The sequence below is a fragment of the Melozone crissalis genome, unplaced genomic scaffold (assembly GCF_028551555.1).
Source record: "Melozone crissalis strain CALT ecotype California unplaced genomic scaffold, PUWL_Pcris_2 ptg000068l_1, whole genome shotgun sequence".
Classification (NCBI taxonomy): domain Eukaryota; kingdom Metazoa; phylum Chordata; class Aves; order Passeriformes; family Passerellidae; genus Melozone; species Melozone crissalis.
Window position 1 is genome coordinate 19,175,914 of NW_026535846.1, and position 24,791 is coordinate 19,200,704.

A 24,791-nucleotide genomic window follows, 5' to 3' on the forward strand; every position below is an offset into this window, starting at 1 on the left:
GTCACAGATTTATAACCAAACGGTTGTTTTTTCTCCTTTGATAAGCAGGGGCAGGCAGAGAATTTAAAGATTAAACAATACATCTTCTCAACCAGAAAAAAAATTTATATATATTTACTAAACAGTGAGTGAAATTTTCCCCTTGGCTGGTCTAGTGCAATTTTGCAAGCTCCAACAATGCTGAATGGATGTTATTGAGAAGTGAATTTGGCTCATTCTTTTTTATGCTTTTAATAAATACCCAAGGGAAAGGCAGTTGTTCAAGGAAAATGAAATACAAATAAACATAAAATTTATTCTCAGTAGGCATTCTGAGGAACTTGGGGCTTGAGTTTTATGCCATGTTTTTTTTTCCTCTTACTTGCAAACAAAACTAAAATATTCATATAAGCTGTCAGTTCTCTAAGGCAAATTCATCCTTTTAAAAAATAAAACAAAATATAGATTCAGTGTCTAGAACAGAAACAATGTGAAACATAAAAATGATATTTCTGTTCCAGAGTGCATCATTATAATGGACTGTATTATTTGATATAAATGTTGGGGGTTTTTGCACAGCATCCTGTAACAATTCTTGAGACACAGTCATGCACAAGACATCATTTGTAATTATAGCACTTTGCCATTTTCAGCTGCTCTCTGCTTATTTCTCATTTGATTGATAATTCATGCACTTCAAGCTAATGAAGATTGTTCATGCTGCCACCTAATAGACATTGCCAGCTTTTCCTACCTAAATTTCAGGACAACAGCAGTAGTTTTATTGGAAGGAAAAAGGAAATAAAAACTTAGTTACTTTCCAATGCCTTTTTCACTTAGATTAAGGGGGTACCACAGAGAAGTATAGTCAGTTGAGAATGTGTATTGCAATAAAGAATTTAGATTTTGGATGTCATTTCAGACTGATCATTGCCCAAACTTTCACAAAGTCCTTCAAAAACTCTGTGGTTCTCCAGGTGTAGTGTCCTGTGGAGGGTCAGAGGCACCTTTTTTGGATGGATGAGTATTTTTATTACTAATTATTTATCTTTCAGTATTACTGTTATGACTTTTTCTGAGTTCAGAAGGAACTTAGTTGCTGTCTAATAATTGTTGGTTTAAACAAATCACAGAAAGAGACTTTTTAAGGCTCTTGACTGCACATCCAACTGGGATACCTTTGTCAGATGCAGTGCAGGTTGATTTGAAGTCAGTATTTACACTAGAGAGTGTAAATCCAGACTCTGCATGGTAAAAGCCAGAGCAGATTTCACTGTTTGAGACTGAGCTGCAAAGGTTCCCCAGCACCTGGATTGACTCTGCAAAAATGTGAATTTTATTTTCCTGGGAGCTGTGTGGGAAAACACCTTCCCAGGTAAGGTTTGTGTTCATTGATATTTTGATCCACTGCTTGTTTTTTATCAGCCTTGGAAATTTGCACAAACCACCCAGAAATAGCTTCATCCCCAGCCCCTTCCCCTGGGCCTGCTCACCCCTGTGAAAACCCCAGGGCTCGAGTGGCAGCATGTACAGCATCACCACCTTTCAGAATTGTACAAAACTAGCTGATTAAATCTGATTTTAAATACTGCTTTCAGCCCAGAACCCTGCCTTTTTAATAATCAATTAAAACATTGCTTCATTGTGTTTATTCAGTGTGTATAAAGCACTGCTTGACATGGATTAGACCTTACATAGCAGTACACAGCTGTAGCCCATCCAGCATTTTCCAAATGAGTTTGCACAAGGAATAAAAGATTGCCATCTGAGCAACACTGGAGGGAGACAAGAGCAGACAAAAGGCAGTTAAACGCTACAAAAAGAAAAAAGACCCTGTTGAGATAGAAATTTCTGAGCAAATGCCTCCATTTCACAGGGAGATACTGTAGCAGGCAATGTACATTGATTTTAGCACGTGAAGTACATTGCTTTGGGGATTCATTAAGCTTCATTTTGTGCACTATCATGAATGGGGATGTCAGCCACTCTCTCAAGTAATGCAGGGTTTCAAAGCGAGGAGGTAGAATAAGCCAAAGTGAAAATATAATGTGCCCTGCAAAGAGAGTGAGGCAGTTGGGAAAGGAAAATGCTGGGCTTGCTAAAAGCCGTACGTCACAGGAGCAGTAATCACAGCCTAAACATTTGTAAAGGGTTTATGCTTATAGAGTTCACAATGTGGCTTAGAGCGGTACGTGCATGCTCCTGGCTGGCCTGCTGGGAGTCCCCTGGAAGGAGAGATGCACTGATGGAGTGCAGAGCCAAATTCCTGTCCTCTGGAAGAAAAATGTGGACAATTGTTTGATACTTTTTAGTTACCTTCTTCTTTTAACTTGTTCAAGCTATTTTTGATTTTGGTCACAGCTGGTTTTGCACCTTCTGTATTGGCAGTGGGAGGGTGCTCAAGAAGGTGTTGTTTTCCTCCCCTCCAGTTCTCCTTGGGAGCCAGTGGCAGAGCTCTGCTCTCTGTGGTCCCTCACCGTCTCCTCAGGCATCAGCTGCCAAGTCCAGAAGCCACAGAAAGTGGCAGGTCCATAGAGGTGGGTTTTTCAGCCACCAACCAAATCCACGGCTGGTTTGAGATCTGTGAATGCAGAGGTCTGAGTTCTGGTGTAATTTGTTTTGCTTTGTATCTTGTTTTAGTTGAGAAGCATGTAACTCCAAGGGTTTATCCAGAAATCGGTTTAGTAAGTTTAATTTATGTAATTATGTAGTAATTATGGCACCACTGACATTTTTTTGACTTAGCCTACTACCTAAATTATAGTGCTTTGGAAACAAAACATTCATGAAGTTCCTTAAAGTTTTCCTGGTGATGGGATTGCAATGCCAAACACACAAGAATGGGATTGTACCTACACATGGCTGTGAGGGGAAAAAATCCTCATTGCTCAATTCTCCAGCTTTTGTGCCTTGCCTTCAGCAGGTGTGATGTTGTTTTTAATGCAGTTAACCCAAACACCAGGGCTCTGCTGCCACACTCTGCCTCATGCACTCTGTAGTAGAGCATGGCTTCATGAATTTTCCTGTTCCACGTTGGTGGCACAGGGTGCTTGGGCAAAGAGGAGTAGAGGGAAACTGCTGAGAGCTTCTGGAATTGTAATCCTGCACCATACTGGTAACCAGTTAGAGGGAGCAGAGCCTGGAATTGCTGAAATAATTCACACTTTTTTTACAAGTGATGTTTGTCTCTGTTATGTGCTGGGGGTTGCTGTGAAGGAGGTGGTCACTGCAGAGGTGAGCACAGCAGAACAGCATCCACCTCCCCAGCAACCCAGGCTCCTCTGGGGCAGGAACACGGCAGATTAATGTCAGAGAGCTGCTGCCTTCTGCACAGAGTTCTCCTCTTCCTTTCCCCTCCCCAGTATTTGACCCTTTAAAAGCGCTCAGGCCAAGTGACAGCCGCAGACTTCCCAGTTATTAGGCTGCAGAGTAGTGGATGTGCAGTGTTTGGTGCTTAGCTTCCATTTATACCCTGATCACAGCTGCCATTTGGGTCAGGAAGAGCTTTTCCTGTTGATAGATTGGCTGTGTGCTAGGAAAACTTGTCTTTCCCCAGAGCATCGTGTAATGATTTGGTGGTGAGGAGTTGCCATGGCCAGGCATCTCCGCACGGATTGAGCTGGAATATCCGTGAGTCTGTCACTCTGTCACTGCCGTGTCACATCCCCACACTGGGGCTGGGTTTCTGCCTCAGGGGCTCTTCCTTGCCCTCCTGGCTCAGCACACAGATCAGGCAAATTCTGGCTGTTTCTCAGCCCCACAGAGGGTTGGTTGTGTCAGGGGGCAGCTCTGCGACCCGGAGTCCTGCAGGAGATACTGGCAGAGTCTGACTGGGGGCACTGGGAGTGGAGATGGGCTCGCAGCAGGATCAGGATGTGCTCTGAGCTTCGTGGGATGGATCAGGAGCTGGGGCAAGGTTAAAGGTTTCTGGGGAAAAGTCAGAATTAAAGCAGGTGAAGTAAAAAGGGATGGATTTCTCATGCTTAATCAGGGTTTATAAAATCAATGTGTAACTGAACTGAATTCAAACACTGGGATATATAAGCAGAGTCCTTTATTGACATCTGAGGAATTCATAATTCATTCAGAAGCAAACCTTTCAGGTGCTCATCTCTCTGGGTATATTTTCCCGTTAATCATATTTCTCCTAACGATCAGGTTTGAAAGTTTGTCTTATTTCTGCAGCGCAAAAAAATCCTGCCGGTGAACATTCCCCAATTGCACTCATAATTATTTCTGATTAAAAGTGCCCTGGCCTGACAGCACCAGGGAAATTAATAGGAGAAGCTTTCTACAAGTTTTAGAAGACGAGCAAAGACATACTCACTCCCTCTTAAAATTATTTAAGCAGGTGCTGTGGGAAGCCATTGCTTTTATAATGCTCTTCTGATGTTTACAGCAAAACATTTTTTCCCAGTGATTGAATTTTTCAAAGTACTAAAATACCACGGAGAAATATGTTTCCCACCAGTTTTATGGCTCCCTGGATGCATTCTATACAAACCTTGTATCTGTCTGGACACAAACACTCTATTGCAAAAAGATATCTTGCCATTTTAACAAGCTGCACTGCTTTGAAAGGATACACTGCATCACCAGTGGGAATGTCAGTACCTTAAGAGTAATACTGCTTTAAGGGTACTATTTTATTAAAGCAGACCTCAGTAATTTGTTCCTGACTGTTATACACCCTTATTTTATTAAAGGTATTTTACATCTGTGGAGGAGATTACTATCACTTCTATTTTCTCCACTGCTTGGCTTTAATGGATGATGTGGAATATAATATTTATTAAGTCTAAGCAAGGGAGGACATAATAGCAGAATTGTCCTTTATAACCTATTTTACACAGCTGTAAAATAAACCTTAATAAAGCAGAATAATTATCCAGGAATATCCAGGAAATGGAGTATTCCTCCTGTTTCAAATATTTGAAAGGTTTAACTGCTGGCTCTACATGTACTTTAAGAAATTGAACTCAACAGTAATAATATTAATATTAGCTTGATACTATTTTAAAATATATTAAGAGGTTAAGTACCTTGTGTGTCACAAGTGCTGTGTTAGCATAAATCAATACATAACTGTAATTTCTCTGTGGTGTTGACTGTATATGATCCTCCAGGATTATCCTGTTTCCTGCATAGCTTTGTTTTCCTGTTTCTTGGTGTGATTTCTCTTCTTGGTGACAGCTGCTGGAATCTGTCCCAAAGGGAGAGATTTTGTATTAAGGACCTAAGGCAGCTTTGCAAACTGATTCCTGATCAGATATTCCAGAAGAACTGCTAAAGCAATTCCTCTCTTCCCTCTTGCCTTCTTGATTTCTTCCTCCTGTTGTCCTATTTATATATTTTTTTCATTGTGGAAATGATTTGGACTACAGTTATTACATTAATTATCCAAACTGACATTTTTGCAGTGTGTGAAAGGACAGGGTGGTATGTAAAATAGATGCACTAAGAACACCTACAGTATGACAACAAGTAGCAGGGTAATTGCTGAAAATGAAGTCTTTTCTGCTATCCCTTCTCTTCAACATCTGTTGTTCCATATGGAGTCATAAATATTTGCAACAAAATAGTTGAAGAAATAATCTCAACATTAATAGGGAAAAGCTGAATCCGTGAAGAAAATTGAAGAATCTTTTTTTTTTTTTTCTTCTTGGCAAATTCCTCCTACCCATCCTCATCTGACACTTTAAAATCTCAGTAGAGGAATAGTCAGACTACAGTGATGCTTAAAAATCACCATGAAAAAAACCCTTTGTGAATGTTAATAGGAGAGTTAGCTGAGAAAAATTTTATAACCTCCTGATAATGACCATGAGGAGGATTTTGTTTATTTTGTTTCATTTCCCCCCTTTCTTCCATGCCACAGTAATTTTGCTACTAAACTTTTATTGAATAGTTCACATTATTTCACAGAAATAATCCTCCTCATCGTGGTGAGGAGTGACAAGGTACTATTATTGCCTGAACAAAATAGTTACTTTAAATTGCCATATGGAAAATGCACATCAATAGTTTTTAAGCTTTTCTCTAGATTAAGAAGCATTTTAAAGCACAGAGCAACTTAAATATTTTGGAATCCAGATTATCAAAACTGCCTGAGGAGCAGCGTGTAGGAGAAAGCAAAGATATTAATAACACAGACAAACAACAAATTGTCAATAATTTTGAGTATTAAAAAAAGCATTTTGAAGGCTCTTTATATATGTATTAGGAGCTTTTGTGGGAGTACTTAGACTTATCCTTAATAAACAGAATTTAACAAGGTGACATCAATTGTATTTGTTTTTCTTAATCTGTACATACTGAACTTTAGACTGAGGTTATGTGCAGTGAAACTTCAGTTCTGATGTTGAGCCAGTGAATTGCTGCACTTTTTAGTTTTATTTTTCACTATTATTGCAAACCAAGTATCTCAACTAACTCAGGTCTTTGTTTTTAAGGCTTGAATTAATAAAATATTTTCAGGTGTTTTTACTGCCAGTGCCATGTGAACATCAGAGTATATTGTAAATATGTTAAAGTTATAAATAGATATAATTTTCTGGGTTATTAATGAGAGTACACTGATGAAAATGTCAAAGCTGTATAATTATGCACCTCTTGATAAAGAGTGCACAGATAAAGGCAATTTATAAACTGTAATTTCAGCCTTTTCTAGTGAAATTTTCATTTCTCTGCTTTTTGCCGCCTCCTTGTATTCGAGCCTCAAGTGGCAGCTCTGTGATGTCCTTTGGGAGGATACAGCCTTGTCATTCCTGAGGTCAGGAATGGTGTCCAGGGGATCAGGGCAGTGCTGTCCCCTGTGCTGGCACTGCTGGGGCACCTCCAGTGCTGGGGACAGCTCGGGGACCCTCATGAGCAGAGGGACACTGAGGGGCTGGAGAGAGTCCAGGGGAAGGAATGGAGCTGGGGAGGGAATGGAGCCCAGGAGGGGCTGAGGGAGCTGGGAAGGGGCTGAGCCTGGAGCAAAGGAGGCTCAGGGGGGCCCTTGTGGCTCTGCACAGCTCCTGACAGGAGGGCACAGCCAGGGGGATTGGGCTCTGCTCCCAGGGAATGGGAACAGCCTCAGGCTGGGCCAGGGAAGAATCAGGCTGGATGGTGGAAAATTCCTTCATGGGAAATGTCTCCAACCCTGGCACAGCTGCCCAGGGCAGTGCTGGAGTCCCCATCCCTGGTGGGACTCAAAAGCCATGTGGATGTGGCCCTTGGGGACATGGGCAGTGGTGGCCCTGGGCAGTGCTGGGGGAACAGCTGGACTCCATCATGACCTTTCTCGACCTCAACAATTCCATGGTTGTATGGCCTGCAGTTCCTGCTGATCCCACTGAAAAAGTTTTATTAAACAGTTGTTCAGACACAATGGAGTGATTTCAGAGTGCACAGGTGAGAACCTGCTTGGACACAGATAAGTGGAGCATAGTTGATGGTACCATTCTCTGGTTGTTTCTAGAAGCTTTTAAGGCAGCATGGAAATGTGTATTTAGTTGTTAGATACTGTTCTCAAAGTGAAGTTTTTCCTGCCAAATCTCAGTAGTGAACAAGGCTTGTATCAGTCACTGGGAAACGAAATGAAATCTGATTTAAAGGTACTGCACTGGATTAATCAGCTGCTCCTCAATTGCATTCATTGACCCCGTTCATTCAGGGGCTGTAATTAAGAAAAACAGCAGCAAATTTAAATTTGGCACCTGAATCACAAGGTTAAAGCACTAAATTTCTGCCTGGTGCCTGGTTTACAGGAGACATCTCTTTTCTCACTGATGATCAGGAGTCTCAGCTCCTGGCTGAGCAGCAATGAGTGAGGGAGGAAATATAAAGAGGGTTATGGAGGATTTTGGAAGTTATTAAGACATGGAAGACAGATAACCCTGTACTTGTGGAATTAGAAATACAAAATACTTGAAATAAACAATGCTTCAGATTCCAGATTTTTTTCATACTTGTTTTGCTGTAAAAGAAAAAAAACAGCCTGGCTTCTAGTTAAGCAATATAGAAATTGACAAGATTTAAAATTAAAATAAGACGTCTCAGAAAACTGATTTTTCAGTCAAAAATTATAATTTTAGCCCTAATTATATTAAAATACCCATGTTTGGACGCCACCTAGAGCTGGTGAAGATACATCAGTCTGGATGATTCTGTCAGGTCTTTGGGCAAATAATGGTATTTCAAATACATATTTTACTTTCAGAGATGAGTCACACAGACAACCCAGCTGATGTTGCAAATCCTCTGCTTTATTTTATTAAAAGACAAAGAGGTCCATTAGAGTATCCAGGCTGTTCTGTAACTATGGGCCATTAAATGTAATCCCCATCACTCAGGTATGAAACTCAAAGAATTACAATTTTAATAAACCACTTCAGTCCTTGGGTTTCTAAATTTTATGCCACAGGCAGGGAAAAGGAGTGACCCAGCCACCATCTGTGTCCAAACCCATCTTCTTATCCCTGCCTGAAGGGTTTCTGAGATCAAATGTCCTGGTTAGTAACTAACAGGTTAATAACTATAAATCCTGTATCAGTTGTTTCTCTCTCCTCCATATGCCATGTATTTATTTAATGTACGAGTTATATTCTGTGAGCTGTTGGAGGTGAATAATGCTCCTACAGCTCCAGGTAGAGAAAGTTTTTAAATGAATGAGAAGAAATAACTTGGTAGTCTAACCAGTGTAAATTGTACCTTTAATATTTCTGCCTTATTTTGAGAGGGATGTGGCATTCCAAGTGGATCAGGGCTGTGACTGATGGGTTTAAAAACATGCCTTCTGAAAGAAAATAAACCAGCTGGCAAATAAAAGTGCCTGTTGGTTTGGGCCGTGCAGGGAGCAATTCGCGTTCCCCACGTTCCCAGTGCTGTGTTCAGTCTCGAGGTTGATGCTTCATTTGCCAATCCCTGTTCCTGCAATTTAGGCAGAAGACAGAAGATGAAATACTTAAGCATATTGAATTAAGAGCAAGAAACTTCCTAGCAGATTTCTGTGTGCTTTCCCAGGATGATACTTCATTCACTGTTAGTGTTTACTGTGTATTTCTTTGCTCTGCAGTATAATTCTTACTTTCATCTATTCATCTGGATGTCAGCTAGAAATTAAAATGAAAAGACTGCACTCTAAATGGATTCCTGAATGCTTTTATAAAGCATGGCAGGTTTAACAAACAGGCTCGATAAAAGTAGTTCCCACTTTGCTTCAATAATCAGAAAGGTTGTTTGTGTCCTTGGTCAGCCTGGAGCTGTCTTGGCTTTATTTCTTGCTTATTCTGTTGTATTGTATATGTGAGTGCAGCTTTTAGCATTTATATTTTTAGTGGTGTTTAAAATCAAAATCCTTAAATCAACATTATTTTTTTTCCATTAAAGAGATGCATTTGATACAGTCCCCAAGAAATGCTTCCAGCACATGCCATTTTTAATTGCTTTACCAATTATGATTCCTCAAGTCTAGCTAATAAATTTCTGCCTAACTGTGCACTTATTCAGAGCATGGGCAAGATGTAGGCACCGTTCAGATGTGAAGACCTATTACAAGATTGAAATAGATTTCTAATGCATTTATCATTCATCTTTGCAGAGTGTGATTTCAATCAGAAAAAAAAATGATGAATGGTTTGACAGTTTCCACCCATATACGCTAAAACATAATATGCTGCTTCTAGTTTCAGCTATTACAGACTTTAACATGCAATGTGACCTTGGTCTGCAAAGCATGTTTGGTTAGCACAAAAACTTAATCATAAGAAGTCATAAGTAGAATCCTTCTTCTTTACTGCCCTTTTTCTGGGACTTGGAAATTTATTGCTTCTGGGACAGGTAGGATATGAACAATGGGCCAAATAGAGTCCAGGGTTATCTCATCTGTGTGAAAACTGCTGCTGAAAATCGATGTGACCTCTGCTACACTGTCATCCCAATTCCCACCCTCTGTGTCCTATTTGTCTTTTGGTAGAAGCTTAGATCTGTGTGCTGTCTCTATGTGTCTCTCTTGGGCCAGATTATCAAAATGAATCATTGCCTGCATACCTCTTATATTTCTATTTATTTTCCTGGTGTTGACTAGGTCTGATGAAATATGATTCTTTTTGCATTTGATCCTCACTGCAGCAAGCAGCACCTAATTTAGCTGTGTCTATCTCTTTAAAGAAGAGTAATACTATTTTGAAACTTCAATCTGCTGTACAGTAGCATTACAAACCATAGACCATGCAACCTGTCTTCACAGTCAATAGTAATTTTCCTTTCGGCCAATTTAATGTTATTGCTTTCATCTCCAAATAGCAGAGATTTCTAGAGGTGTTAGAGCAGCTCCAGTTTTGTTATGCATACTTCATGTATTGCTTTCTTTTTCAAGTGCCACTTCTGTTTAGTCTTTTGTGACTCCGTGGCTTCGCTGTTATTTCTGTGGCACCATGTGTGACAACTAATCAAGTTATTTTAAAAACTCTGCCACTGATAGATTTGAATGTGAGAAATGGTGTGTCTGAATCAGCACAAACTTCGTGGTCTGAGTTTGTTACCTAAGCTGGGATTTTTTAAATGGATCACTTAAATTCCATCTAAGATGCCATCTCTGAGGACATGTGGAGGTTACTACCTTTTGTTATTAGTCCTGAAAATCATTAGGAAGATGTTCCATTTAATGAACTCACAGAGCAAAGACAAAATACTCCCAAACCAGAGATTTCAATGAATACTTGAAAACTGCTAATGCTCCTGGTTTGTTGTCAGGTGGATGCAAGTGCAGCTCAGTGGAGGCTCCTGAGTGTGTTACACCAGAAAACAGTGCTGCAGTGGAGACACCCTGGGTTAATTAGTTGTCAGATTCTTTTTAAGTTGTTTATTCCTTAAAAACAGGAGTGGGAGAAGGAGACCTTTTGAATATGGTTTGGTCTAATTGTAAATTCAGGCTTTAATATGACCAGGGCACTTGACAGATGAAACTCTGGGGGCTGGCTGGCTGCTGTCCTGTCTGAGCACTGGCATTAGGAGCTCGTGGCCAAGGCAGGGATCACAGGCTTCACTAAAAGATATATATATATGTGTATATATATATGTGTGTGTATAAATATGTATATAAAAAGAGAGAGAGAGAGAGACTGGAATATTGCACAGAAGTATTTTTTTTTTTAGCATTTCAGAGTGAAAGAATTGTACAAAGTTTGGCTTCAGTCACAGCTAGATTTTAATTGTGTGGTTTTCAGCAATTAAAATGAATATGTGGGAAGAAGTACCCACAGGGATCTGAGAGAAGGAGCTACATCTACTGTCCTAAAAGATCCTTCAATTATTCCATTCAAAAATGGGAGTTCCTTGGTGATAGTATTGATTCCTCACCAAATTGAAGGGATTCTAGAAAAAAAACCAATTCCTGACATTGTTTCTTTCTGGATACACATTTCTGCTGTCTGTGCACAGCTTGATCTATACCCACACCATGTATTTGCAAGAAGGAGTGAAGGGGGAGCTGCCAGGCCCCAGTTCACTCTCTGCAGGAGATGCTCCAGTTCCAAGCAGTGCTGGCAGAGGGGATGGATGACTCAGTGGAGATTATTTACTGCTGAGCACGGGAAGGGGAAAGGTAAAGAAGTAAAGAGATGTGATACATTCCTTGATTAGAATTTTGCCAAGGTTATAGCAACAAAAAACACACATCACAGAATGGCAAACATGATAGAATGAAGACAGGTCATTCAGGTTTAATGAACTGCGTAATACTGTTATAATTCTGTGGTATAATTCTGTAGAATTTGAGATATAATAGTCTGTACTCCATTACAGCTGTGTTATAGGCTCAGTGTATTGATTATTGCTCTGTACTATTTTGCCAACTTGCCTTGGCAACAGTCCCAGCTGCCCAAAGACTGAAACAATGTTGATTTTACTAATGCACTTGTATTTTAACTTCCAGATAAACAAAATGCTAGTTGCTAGAAATTACAGTCACCTATATTTCCAATGCTTTCTGATGTTGCTTTTGAACCTATCTTTACAGAAGAGGTCCAAATTGCCATTCCAATAATGAAACCAACCTTAGATAAAGTCCAACTGGCTGGACAGGCCTTGCCTCCTGGATTTCCGGCGCCATTTCTTTTTGCTGATGGTCTTTCATCAGTAGAAACACTATTAACCAACATTCAGGTAAATTCTTCTCTACAGGGCCAGGTTATGTCATGATAGATAACATGTGTTTCTTTTGCACTCTTTAAAAAGTTTCAGAAACTATTTTGTATTTGTAGTTTCTCATCTCTTTAATTAATGTCATGTTTAGGTTTCCTCTCTCCCTGGCGTTATCAGTCATGGAAGGGTTTCATACATTGTATATTTGACTTAATAATTGGCAATATTTGAAATTCACCATTCTCATTATTCTTGCAGTGGTCTCTGCAGTTACTGAGGTGAGCAGAGACATGGCACTGTGTGTGTAACCAGATTAACCAAAGCTGTACTGAATGATTCCATGCCACAAAATTCCTCATAAATAACTCCAACATTAGCTACTTCCAATAGTTGTGTTTCAGGTCTGTAGGTTCCTGCTTCTAATCTTTCTGTTTTCCTAGAGGGTGTAAAAGAAACAAGTGGATGAATTTTGCCACTGCTGAAAGAAAATGGTGTTTTCAGATCTTGCATCTGTGTGTGTTTTAGGGCCTGCTGAAAGTGGCTGTGGACAATGCAAGAGTCCAGGAAAAGCAGATACAGCAGGAAAAGAAAGAGTTAAAGATGGAGCTTTGTAGAGAGCGAGAACTACGCGAGAGCTTGGAAAGGCAACTCACAGCTGAGCTGCAAAGCAGAGGTGAGTGAGGGAAAAATGGAGTTTGGGTGGCTGTGAAATGTGGAACCCTTTGGCATTTCCAGCTGGAGCTGTCGAGGGCTCAGAGCTGACTGACATTCATACTGGGGTAAGGCAGCAGTGGGCCTGCCCTGGTAATGAAAGATTCAAATCTCACAGAACCAGAGCAAAGCACAGGTTTCTGTGAGCAGAAGGAGCAGTGGCTGAAGGATTATTACCTGTAGGGCAACTGGCCCCAGAGAGTTCTGGCAGGTTCTAAGAGGGAAGCTGGGGCAGTTCCATGGCTTCCAGGTGTATCAGCATCACTCTGCCCAGGTATTCCCAGCCCGATTTCTTCATCTGACAGCTTTAATTTCTTTTTGTTTCTGCTGCTATCCTCCAAGCATCATCAGTCCTACTGTGAGAAAGACATGGCTTTAATTTGGGTATTTAAGTGATTTTTTTTTTCATTACATCCCTGGCCCACATTTCTGCAGCTTCAGTGCTGCTCAGTTTGTCTTGTACAGAACTTCAGCTCAACAAAATAGAGCTGTGAGAAATTGTCTGCCCAAGTGCAAGATCTGAACCAAATACTCCTAGATTATTTTTTTTTTTGCATCAGGAGATTGAGGTGCAGTAGCACACCCTAAATGGGGCCTTCTGAGACAAAACCATGACTGGTTAGAAGCTTTTGATAATAATAGGCAATTAAATTGGTAAATCTGAATTTCTCGCTGTGCAAAGGAGGCAGTATTAGTATTCTTTTTAAAATTCAGATCTGCATCTGAAGGAAAGGAACAGCACTTCATGTGCCAAAAGCTGCTTCTAGATTACATCCATGAAATCAGAAAGATAAAACTAGATAAGACCAAAAGTGGAGGTGCCAAGTGCTTTCTTCCTGTGCTTTTTGAATGAAAATTGGGTGTGTGGAGCTTTCTGCAGTGCCAGGTCTCACTCAGGGCCACCAAAGGGCACCTCTCAGTTGAGTTGAGCAGTAAATCCTGCTGAAGCTGTTAAATTGCAGTGGATGTCCAGAAATGTGTGATGGGACTGTGTATTTCTGTAAAACAAAACTGAGCTCCTTAGGACAGCACAGTGTGCTCCTCCTCAATCCCAGCTAACTCACCAGAATCTTCAGGTCATTCACAGACTTCGATGGCTCCTGACTTGTGAGAGAATTTCACCAATAATCACCTCCTCAGAATTGTTTGTCTTTTAGGTCACCACCGCAGGCACATCTTTATTGTTCTAGGAGTCCTGAGCTAGAAATGCACCTTTGAATATTGAACATAAACTAATTTCTTACTGTCTCCATCATCTGTTAATTGAGCCCTGACAACCATTCTTACACTGTATTTACATTTCAGCCACAATTCAAAAACGCTTGAAGAAAGAGAAGAAGGCAAAGAGAAAATTGCAGGAAGCTTTGGAATTTGAATCCAAGAGAAGAGAACAAGTGGAGCAGGCTCTGAAGCAGGCCACATCAGGTGACGGTCTCAGGATGTTAAATGGTAATGTCTTAGTTGGCCTTTCACAGTCAGCTTAAAATGATGTTTGATTGAGTGAAAAAAAAAAAAATCAGATGGTGCACAGAGCAAATTTCAGAATAAACCCCCACAATTCTTTCCTGAAATAATGAAAAATCTATTTCAGGCTATGTGCTCTGGGTCGAGAATTAAAAAAATAAATAAGTCTGCAACTAGAGAAACAGACAGAGCAGTTTACAGAGATGACAAGAAATGCTGAATATATTACAGAGAAATCTGTTACAGTGCCAGCTAAGACAATGTGAAATTTGGTTCCTATAAGGTTCTGTGAACTCTTCTCTCCCAGCAGATTCATTTTTAGAACTGCTGAGCTTCATTTCAAAAGCCGTTTGGCTGAAGTTTGCTCAGCCACAGGACCTATTAAGTTTGTTAAATATGTATCAGCTTTCAGAGCTGACTGGGTTTTGAACACTTCCCAAATATTCTTGTGAAACAAAAGCAAATCAGTTCATCTCCTAAACAGTGATTAAGTTCTGGCTACCAGGAGGATTTGCCTTTTGTGCTTAAGATGATTCTGGCCAAACTTTAGAGTTTTGGTTTGAACATTTAAGACTGAACCTAGCTTAGATTTAATTAATTTCAGGTTCTGCAGCTAAGGTTCAGTCTGTGCATACCTACCTGGAGTCTCTGCAGAGGCTCAGGAATCAGAGTGACGTTCAGTCCCTGCTGCATTCAGGTGTCCTGTGGTGTGTTAATTTGTGCTGCCTGCTTTGGGCACTGCTAGAGACTGCAGAGTGCAAAAGCTGCCTGACTGCTGAGCAAAAATAATGAATTTGGCTTGTCTGGAGTTCTCAGCTGTGAGAGCTGCCCACACTGTTGTCTAAAGGCAGGGCAGGGCTGTGTGCGTGCCCTGGCACAGCAGTGCTCTGCGGGAGGTGGGAGCTGGGATTTATCTGGGGTACCAAGGCACATAAACTCTGGGAGTATGAGAGCAGCGTCTCTCAGAGGCTCCTCTCATCTGCTGTTCAGAGCCCTGCACATCCGGGAAGCAGGGACTGGCTGCTGTCCTGGAGCACTGGCAGTGGCCAGGGGCATCCAGGTGTGGATTCACAGCTGCAGTCACAGCAGGGTGGGGACAGTGACCAGGGAGAGTGGGTGACAGTGACCAGAGCCAGCAAAAAACCTTCCCCACTCCTCCACTGGATCAGACAAATGCTCAGACTGGATCCCATGGACAGAACCAGCACCTTGAAGGAAAGTCAGAAAAAACCTCAAATCCTGCTGTGCTGCATGTCACTCCCCTGGGTGCTGCCACTGCAGGGAAGCACCTGCTGCTCACTCACCAGCCAGCAGCACCCAGCAGCTCTGGAAGCCACAAATCCAGGGATACCAACGTTCCAGCAGTGTGATTAACACACCTTTACAGCTGCTAGTGTGGGCCTGGCTGCAGCAGTTTGATTTGCAGGCACACTCAGGTAGTCATATATATGTTAGTGCCTGCAAGAAGCTGATATTTACATGCTAATCTGATTGCACATGCAAATCAGGTAGCTCATTAGCATCTTAATCCACAATTTAATTGCAGGTACAATTTTATGACAACAAAATGTGAAGGGCTATTCTGAGTATTTTTAATTTAACTCTGACAGTCTGTCTCATTTAACAGATGCTGTTATTAGTTACAGATGACTTTGTCATTTTTGGTATATACAGCGTGTACTCTGAAGGGTTTGAGAAGAAAGAACCTTTTCAGATTGATAGGTTAGTGCCCTGCACTTGCCTTCAGAACAGGAATCTGAGTAAGGGAAGCCCTGCAGAGTGGCAGTCACTTGTAATTTTATAAGAAAAAAAAGTATATGTGAAAATACTGCTTTTTTGTCACACATACATTTATAGAGCTATATATGCACACATGACATGGATTTCACTTACACATTTATTGCTGAGCTATTGCTGTCCTGTAAGGATTGTACTTCTCAGGGTTGCTCTGCTTTCACTCAGGGCTCAGTTACTGCAGGGTCACCAGCAAAGCATCACCTCTGTGACAGATCCTGACACTCAGCTGAAGGGATCTGTGAAAGCAGCAGTGCAGTTACTCCCTGTTTGAGAACGTCCAGAACAGGCTTTTGCACAAAAAAAACCCCAAACTGTAACACAGCTTCCTTTCAGGTGTGGGTTTTTCCTTCCTGTAATTTCTAAGGGCTGTGTGATAAGGGAAGCAGATGTTTCTCCAGGATTTGAGGTGCCATGGATTCAAATCACATCCCCTTCATGCTAATCCTTGTTGGCACAAGGTGCATTGTGGCATCTGTTCCTGTAACACCCTGGGGTGTTGGAGCCCCTGCCCCCAGCCCAAGGACTGTGCAGACACAGGGATCACCAACATGAAATTAAACAGGTCCAGAGTGAGTGTCATGAGACTCCTGCTCAACTTGGGGGGAAAAAAAGAGCACAGTCCTCTTTGGAGAGCTCTTCTCAGAGATCTGGAAATACTTCACATAATATGACAGCTGTAATTTGGGTTTGGGTGGTAACACATGCTCACACATCCCGAGCTGAGGTTGGAAATGCAATTTGCACAGTTCTTATCTGTAACATGCACTCACACAAACTGAGACACACACACCCCCAAACTGTTGCCTGGCACTGGCTGTATTCTTCAACTCTGTAATTTGGAGGTACTTGGCTATATACAAGAGTCAATGCAGTTTAATATTATCACAGTTTAATTTCAACTTTTATTTTTCATGTGTTAGATGCCCTCATTCTCCAAGAGGATTTTGCAGACATATTATTACCACGTGTTGGTTATTATCTGATCGTCAGACAAATGTGAAGCACGTTAAAAATAATTCACTGTGAGACCAGTAATGTTTGCACATTTTGGAAACAATTTACTACTGAAAATTCTGTGAGGACCAAATGTTTTATGCAAGACCATGTTAACTTGGAGAGCACCCTAGTTTGCTATAAATATTTTCCTAAAGATGCCTGAGAGAGGGGCAAAGGGGAATGCATTAATCTTGTCTCCCATCTTTCAGATGCTGGAATCCCAGATATGGAAATAGAACACAACGGAACCCAACATGACAGTGCAGCCATGCAAGGTGCAGTATGTACCACAGCTCCTCACTTGTGTGTTTGTCATTAAAAATTAGTTTAATCTTTTTTATATCTGTTTTCATGATTTAAGATCAATGTAAATTACAGAGCTTCAGTTTGTTTTCCTGTTTGATACGGAAAGATCTGTATCTTTGTAAGATTCTGATCTTTGTAAGAGCAAAGATCGGAAATTAACTGTACAAGAACAGAAATTAACTTTACAAGATTCAGAAATTAACTTTAAGTAGAGGTGATATTTAGCTGAAGTAATTTAGAGGTACTGTTTGTTTTAAATCTGATATTTATCTACCAAGACATATCCCTTTAGTTCAAAAGGGGTTTTATATATGATTTATCATTTGAAATATTTTACCTCTGGTCTTTACCTACCTATCAAGATCACAGATGTTTTCAAAAAATGCATGAACTGTAAGTGAAAAAGAAGAGCCATGTTCATGTTATGGGCAGTTGTCTGGTGCTACTTTTCCCTCACTGTGTGGGTATGTGTAAGTGCAGCACCTCCAAGTATGGCCTGAGTGCTTCCCAAAGAGCAGGAAATGAGTTCTGGCTGCAGGTCTGGGACGTGAGGAGTTGTGAAATCCTCCTTTGGGGTAGGGATATTCCCAAGGGATATTCACATTCCTCTTGGAAACCTCTTTGAGCCACACAGAAAATCCACAGTCACCTGTCATGAAATCTGCTCTGAGCAATTTGAACATTGGAATTCTCTGATGAAAGTCCAACTTGTAGAGCTTTTCTTCCATCAGTCCTGTGCCATTTTCATTCCAGACCGTTCAGTTCTGTGCTGGCAGCCTGCAGACAGCAGCCTCTTCCACAGAACTGCTGCTTCTTAGAGCAATCCCACCCTTTCTCTGCTTCTTGGGATGGTGATGTGCAGAAATCCCCTATGCTGAGGCAATTTGTGCAGACAGGAGAGGGGCTGCAGTGCACTTAGAGACACAAACCTCACTTGAGCATTTCTCTTCAGCTGGGGAAGGTTTGACTTGCATACCTCTGGTATGCATCTGTCATCCATCTGCCATCCTTACAGGAAAGCTTTCAAATATTTTTACTGCTGTCTCTTCTTGTGATTTTAGATTCATATGCTCTGTATGACAGAGAAGGAGAATCACAGCTTTATTGTAATGCAGATATATACATCTGACATATGTGTGTGTATATATATGTGCACATGTAATGAGAGCTGTGCTCTAAATATTGCAATTGGAAAATTGCTGCTGCCAGAAATAGTCAAAATATTGGATCAGCACTTGGGACACATGTATTTAAATTTGATGAGCAAAATGTTCCTTACATTTCTGATCTGTTCATGGTACCTGCTGAGAGGAGTGCTCAGTGCTCTTCCACACAACTGAGAGTCAAAGGTGCATCTGGACAGACTCTGGTAAAGAATGGGAAGGTAATTTCAGTTTTCAGTTGAAGAAAAACTGTGACACTTGGCCTAAATGTGTCTTTACATCAAAAATTGTTACAAATACTGTGAGGAAAGTGATGCACAGCCACTTCCAATGACCATTTACTTGCCTGAAGGAATCAAGAGAAGTTTATGTTAGCTGTAGTTTATTAATACACAGGAAAACCTTGTGACTTTTACCATTTTTATTTCAAGCTGAGTTTTTTGTTTTTTTTTTTTCCTTTTAATCTGATCCCTTCATTTATGAGATGTTTTGGCTCAGGAAGTTTTTATTAAGCAAGGCCAAGGGGAGAGCTGGATATTCTCTGTTTTGTGTCCCTGGGCTCAGTAGGAGCAGGGCATGGCCTGGGCAGCAGGAGCTGCACCCCTGTCCCTGTCTCTGTCCCTCCCATTCCCTTCCCTTTTCTGCCCTGCTGGCTCTGACCCCCCTGGCATGGTAATCCTGCTCGTGGGGACACGTGAGGAGCTGAGCCACTTGGTCACTAAACACTCTCAGCTGATAAAAAGCTTTCTGGAGAGCTCTCTGTGGAGCTTGTTTAGATTTCAAAGTGTTCCTGTCCTGTAGCACCATCTCTTTCATTTTTATTTATGCTGATACTGTAATAACTTTTTATTCCCTTTCCTTTGATAACCATTCGTGTCCCTGACAGCTCCTATTGCTGCTGCAGCTCTGACAATTGGAGCACACTCCCTCACTGCCCCTGTCATTTGCTGCCTTTGTTTTTTGGGTCCTGGGAGGAGGAAGGGGAAAAACACATGTCCCTGATACAAAGCTGTTTCCAGGCTTCCAAAATCTCTGTCAGTTGCTCAGAAAAAAAGCTTTAGCATCAATACAGAGCTTTCTTTTTCTGTTGTCAATAGCTCTGCTGGACAGAAATCTATCATTCACACAGTGCTTTTCCTTTGAAATTCAATTAGTTCCACTGCCAGTATCTCTTTAAGATGGTTTAAAGGAAAATTACAGAACTACTGCACAGCCACCTTTCACAGTGATTAAGTCATATCATATTTTATGCTCATTTCTTAAAATGATTTTATTAACACAAGCTGTTCATGTACTGCGTTTCTGATCTGCATTATAAATCTTTTCCATTTAGTTGACTCATTTTCCCTCTGCTTTGTATATTAATTGAACAGAAATTTCATGCAGATGAGACTTAAAACTTTTTTGAACTTTGCAGTCTAATGCCTCCATATCCCAGATGTAGTTCAGAGCTGGATCTGGGAGGTTTTTAGCTGGCAAAGGAGATCAGAGCAGATGATGAGCACTCAGACACCCTCCTGCTCCTCCTTCCACCACTCACTCCTGGGCCAGCACCACAGTGCATCAACCATTTTATCAGCCAATCTCCCTTCCACATAAAATAAACATACTGGGTGTCATTAAGTGCACCTTCAGATCAATGATTTTTGCAAATGACATTCAAGTACCATTCGAGTAGTGCATTTTTGCTGATAAAAGCAAATTAAATTAGCACAACTACAAGTGTGCTGATAAAAACTAAAACCGAACAGCAGCACCATTAGCTAACAAAGTAATATTTTCTCTTTACTGCTTTCTGCCATTTAGTTATTATCCTATTGGAAATCTAATTATAATCCTTTTACTCCCTAGTCAAACTTCACAGTTTTTGCAAGCTTAGCACTGACAAGTGATTTCATTACATTTGATTGCCCGCGCCCAGATTGACTTAACTTCACTCCGAGACCTAAAAGCCCTCTCAGTTTCTCAGATTCCCTGTTTGCACATTACAGCAACAGCTCCTTTAATTAATTAGCATGAACAGCAGTAACATGAACTGCTGAACAGAAAATAACATCATTTTATGATCGCAGGGAGACTTCTCCTTTTGCATGTTTATACCTTAGTTAACTTTTGTATTACAATATTTCATTGTTAGGGGATAGCGGAACAATCAGCGAAGCAATGTTAGCTTAAAATCTTAAAAAGTAGATGTTACAGTAATACTTGATAACAACAATTTACAAAAAATAAAATTTCAGGAAGGAGGCAGCAGCATAGGCAGGCAGGCTTTCCTGAGGTGCAAATGTACTTCACTGTGCCTGCAACAGGAGGGTGACACAAGGCTGCTGCTCCTGCTTCTGTTTGTGACATAACCTGGCAGAGATTTGGCACAAAAACTCTGGGATTACCATGAATAACATTTAATTTTTATCTAACATGTGAATAACATCTTATTTATTTGTCAAAGATGAAGGACTGGTGTAGTTTGGAATGTATTTTGGGGTTTATCATGGACTGGACTTCAGTTCATTGCTGTTCTGATCTAACCAGAGTTCTCAAATCAAGCTGCTTTATCTGAGTCTTAGGCCTGTTCTTCCTCCTGCCCAAGCTGTGTTCTCTCCCTAGAGCGTGTCCTGCTCTGGAGGCTGAGTTATTAAACCCCTGGTGCCTTCCTCGTGCTGTGTCCTTGCAGAGTTCCCAGAAAAGCTCTCTCAAAGCTCCTGTGCAGTTCCCAGAGTGTCACTCTGTGCCCACACGGCCACCTGCAGCTCAGAGCTGCCCCACAGGGGCTCACCAGGAACAGGCTTTACAGGGACTCACTACAAATCCTGGGTTTAGTTCAAGTTTTTTAACTCTCTTAACATGGTTGAGGAAATACTTGACAGGGTCAAGTCAGCTGCCTTACACACAAAGGAAGAGGAAAAGAAATTCCTATCCAGCAGCTCTGTGGGTGAGCAGCCCTGCAGGGTCAGGCTGGGAGGAAGGAGAGGTTTTGGTACCAACCCCAAGGGATGCCCTGGGCTCAGCCAGATCACGATATCAGAGAGGGCACCTCTGATATCATATCTGCCCCTCTGCAGGGTGGGGAGAGGCCACAGGAAAATGGGAGGGATGAAAACAAACCAACCTTTGTTGGTACTGCTGCTCACAGACCCATTTATTGACCATATTCTTCCTGGTGAAGAGGGAGCTGTGCCCTGCTCTCTCCCTGCTCAGTTTGAAGGATATTTGCAGGTAAAAGAGAAGTTTTGCTGGACAACTAATGAGCAGGCAAAGAAGTAATTTTTACTTGATCAGCCCAGTTCCATCTTCTTTTCCTGGTAGTGAAGGGATCCTGTGCTGAGCTGTGGTCATTGCTCTGGTCCTTACCCACAAGCAGGGCCTGGATTCATTCCCCTTCCAGGCAGGCAGCACTTCTGTAGGGAAAGAGGAATTTTCTGAGGGATGTGATCCGTTGGAAAAGCAAACTGGTTTTGTCTGATTTTTTTTCTTTGTACAAAGTAAGACACTGGTTCAAACTAATTAGCCCCAGATTTGCAAGTTAATTTATTGTTACAGCATTGCATTTCCCATGTGTTGCTTCCTCCAAAGCTGAGCTTGGCTCTGATCTAACTGAGGTGCTGTTTACCCAGCCTGGGAAGGGTGGGGAGCTCATCTCCTGTGCAGTTGGACACTTGTTTTGTTTTAAAGTAGTTTAGGGAAATAAAGCTAAATTCTCAATTTAAACCAGGGATCTTGCAAACAAAGGATTTAGAAAATTCAGAGATGTGGAATAAGCTGGGAAAAAAAATTAAATGTGAATAAATATGGAGATGATGATTATTGCTTTTGGATTTGTCCTTTATGCATCCATTAAACCCTTGGAAGAAAAAGATAAATGATGATATTGTGGCTAAAAAGAGTGCAAGAGCTGCACCTACCCTGGGCTAAAAACTCGGGGAAAAGAATGCTGTCCTGAGGGAAAATTCCAGTTATTAACACAGACTCTGGCTCACCAAGAAACTCAGAGATCTTTACTTGTCTTATACATTGTGAAGGGGAAAAAAACCTCCTTTCTAAATGTCTTGCTTATTAAGCCAGTCATGCATTGCTCTGTAGGCTGTAAAGCAGTGTAACATGCACAGGGGGCTCATAAGCATATTTAGTGTTAGGGAATATCATTTATACAGTTTTTATATTGTCAGTATTACCCCTAGAGAATGAGATTAGGCTTTAAACTACTGTAAATCTACGCTTTTGCTCACCTTTGTATAATTTCGTTTTTTAATAGAATGAAGCCCACATAAATGAATATTTGATTAAGGGATAAACCTGATAAAAGAATACATTTATTGCACACAGATTTATTCAAATCTTTGCTGTATAATACAGTAAAGTGCTATAAAATGGTCTGTAGCTTGCAGTCAGCTGCACTGAGGAGATGGTGAATATTCTCCAGAAAAGATTAATTTGACAACATCACATTGTCTTTCCTGTGTAAGTGGGGGCACAGCTGCTCCCAGCACGTTAATTCCTCAGAGGTGATTGCTGTGTGACGTGGATAATGCCATGAAATTCAGTTTATTGCACAGCAACAAAAAAAGTATTTTAATTTCTGGAGAATAATTGAGGGTGTTATAAAAAGGAAATATTTAACTATGCACTTTCTGTTCACTGATCAGTGATCTCTCCTGGGTGGCTGCACTGGGCTTGAGCTGTGGCATTTACTTTTCTCTCTTACAGGTATTCCAGATACTTCCATTGAACTTTCCTTGAGAAATAAAGGAGATTGGAAGGAAATATGGAAACCTGTTCCAAAGTTTAGTCAGCCCACAATGTCCTCAGTCAGTACCCTCAATGTCCTCACCTTAATTTCAAAAATAATGCTTAAAATTTAAAAAAATAATACTTAAAATTTAATAAGAACCTAAAAACCAGCCTCCACTAGGGAAGAAGCCACGTGCAGCTTCCTAATGATCATTAGAAAAAGGAGAAAACCCCAAACCACAAACAAACCCCACAGTGCTCAATCCTTGCGTTTCTGCTGAACCCCCCCAGGCTTTAGTAAATCCCCACCAGGTTTAAAACAAGAATTTTCATCAGCCAATGGCCTGAAACTAATTTTAGTTCTTTCTTTGGAGGCTCCCAAACATCCCTCTGGAGTTGTTATGTCCCTGGCTCTTGTGATCTTTGTTTGTGCTTACATCCAAAATACGTATTAAATCATCTCAGTTTGGAGAGTCTGAGCCTCCTTAAAACCACAAAACATTCAATTACTAATTAGCTGTTTCCTGTTCCTAATGAAGTGAACATGTCGGATTTGGATTAAAATTCAGCTACTGCTCTCCTCTGTTTATGGTTCCAGATGTTTTTGTTTTATCTAGGAGGTTACTTTGACAGCTACTGCTAAATGATAAATCACTCATATTATAGCTGAAATGCATTTTGAAATTGAAATGTGGCAAACTTGGAGATTGCTCCAAGGATCAGTGTCAGTCTGCAGGTCAATACTTGTTCTTTCCTTAGGAGTGCTCGGTATTGGCGTATGTAAAACAGTAATGGGAGAGATGTCAACATTATACAAAATGCTGCTCCATATTATCATTTTGCTATCATCTTCCAGATCAGTTCTTGCAGATTTAGCTGGGTGGATTCATGATTCATTGTATAATGAGCAGGAATATGGATTCTTGTTAGCTTCAGTTTCTGTGGGCATTTCAATATTTATTTTTTCTCTGGGCTTTAAGTTGCTTAATGTGAAAAATCACAGTTGATAGGTACTATAACTAGGAATATTTTTATGAAGTGCTTTTCTGCTTCGTTCTCTAAATAAAGAAATAGAATTTTAAGAGAAATGTGGTGGTTTCTGAATGAAAGAACAGTTTTCCAAGAACAGATCCCGATTTACATTTTCTGAAAGCAGTGCAGTTTTAACACCCTGTTCCCTGGCAGGCTTTGTGCAGGGTGTGTGGTAGAGCTGGTGCCTTGTCCCTGGGTCTGTCCCGGGGGGGCAGCAATCCAACATGGGCTGCCTTTGGGGGAAAGGGACTGTTTGATTTAAAAAAAGCCTTACAGGAAGAAAATCCAAATCAGAGTTTGCAACCTGTCCTGAGCCATTGCTGGCAAACACCAGGGCATGTGCTGGTGGGTCTTTGTCCTTCCTTGGGGGCTTGGCCAGGTGTGTCACCCAGTGCCTCCTTTTCCTACACAAAACCTGCTCATGTGATTGACAGTTTAATTTATATCACTTTTAGATCTGCTCATTTGGCTTGAGGGGAAAAAAATCCA

General features: G+C 41.0%; 1 protein-coding gene across 6 annotated transcripts in view; it reads left to right on the forward strand.

Annotated features, from left to right (window-relative positions):
• Nucleotides 1-24,791, forward strand: part of DACH2 (dachshund family transcription factor 2) — a 237,701-nt gene that overhangs the window by 211,938 nt on the left and 972 nt on the right. For 2 of the 6 annotated variants that reach the window (XM_054289880.1, XM_054289882.1), the window contains exons 8-11: nt 11,981-12,126; nt 12,631-12,778; nt 14,122-14,265; nt 17,283-17,353. In XM_054289880.1, coding sequence (XP_054145855.1) covers nt 11,981-12,126; nt 12,631-12,778; nt 14,122-14,265; nt 17,283-17,353 — 509 coding nt within the window. The remainder of the gene's footprint in view (nt 1-11,980; nt 12,127-12,630; nt 12,779-14,121; nt 14,266-17,282; nt 17,354-24,791) is intronic. The other 4 variants (XM_054289883.1, XM_054289885.1, XM_054289884.1 and 1 more) reach the window with 3 other exon arrangements.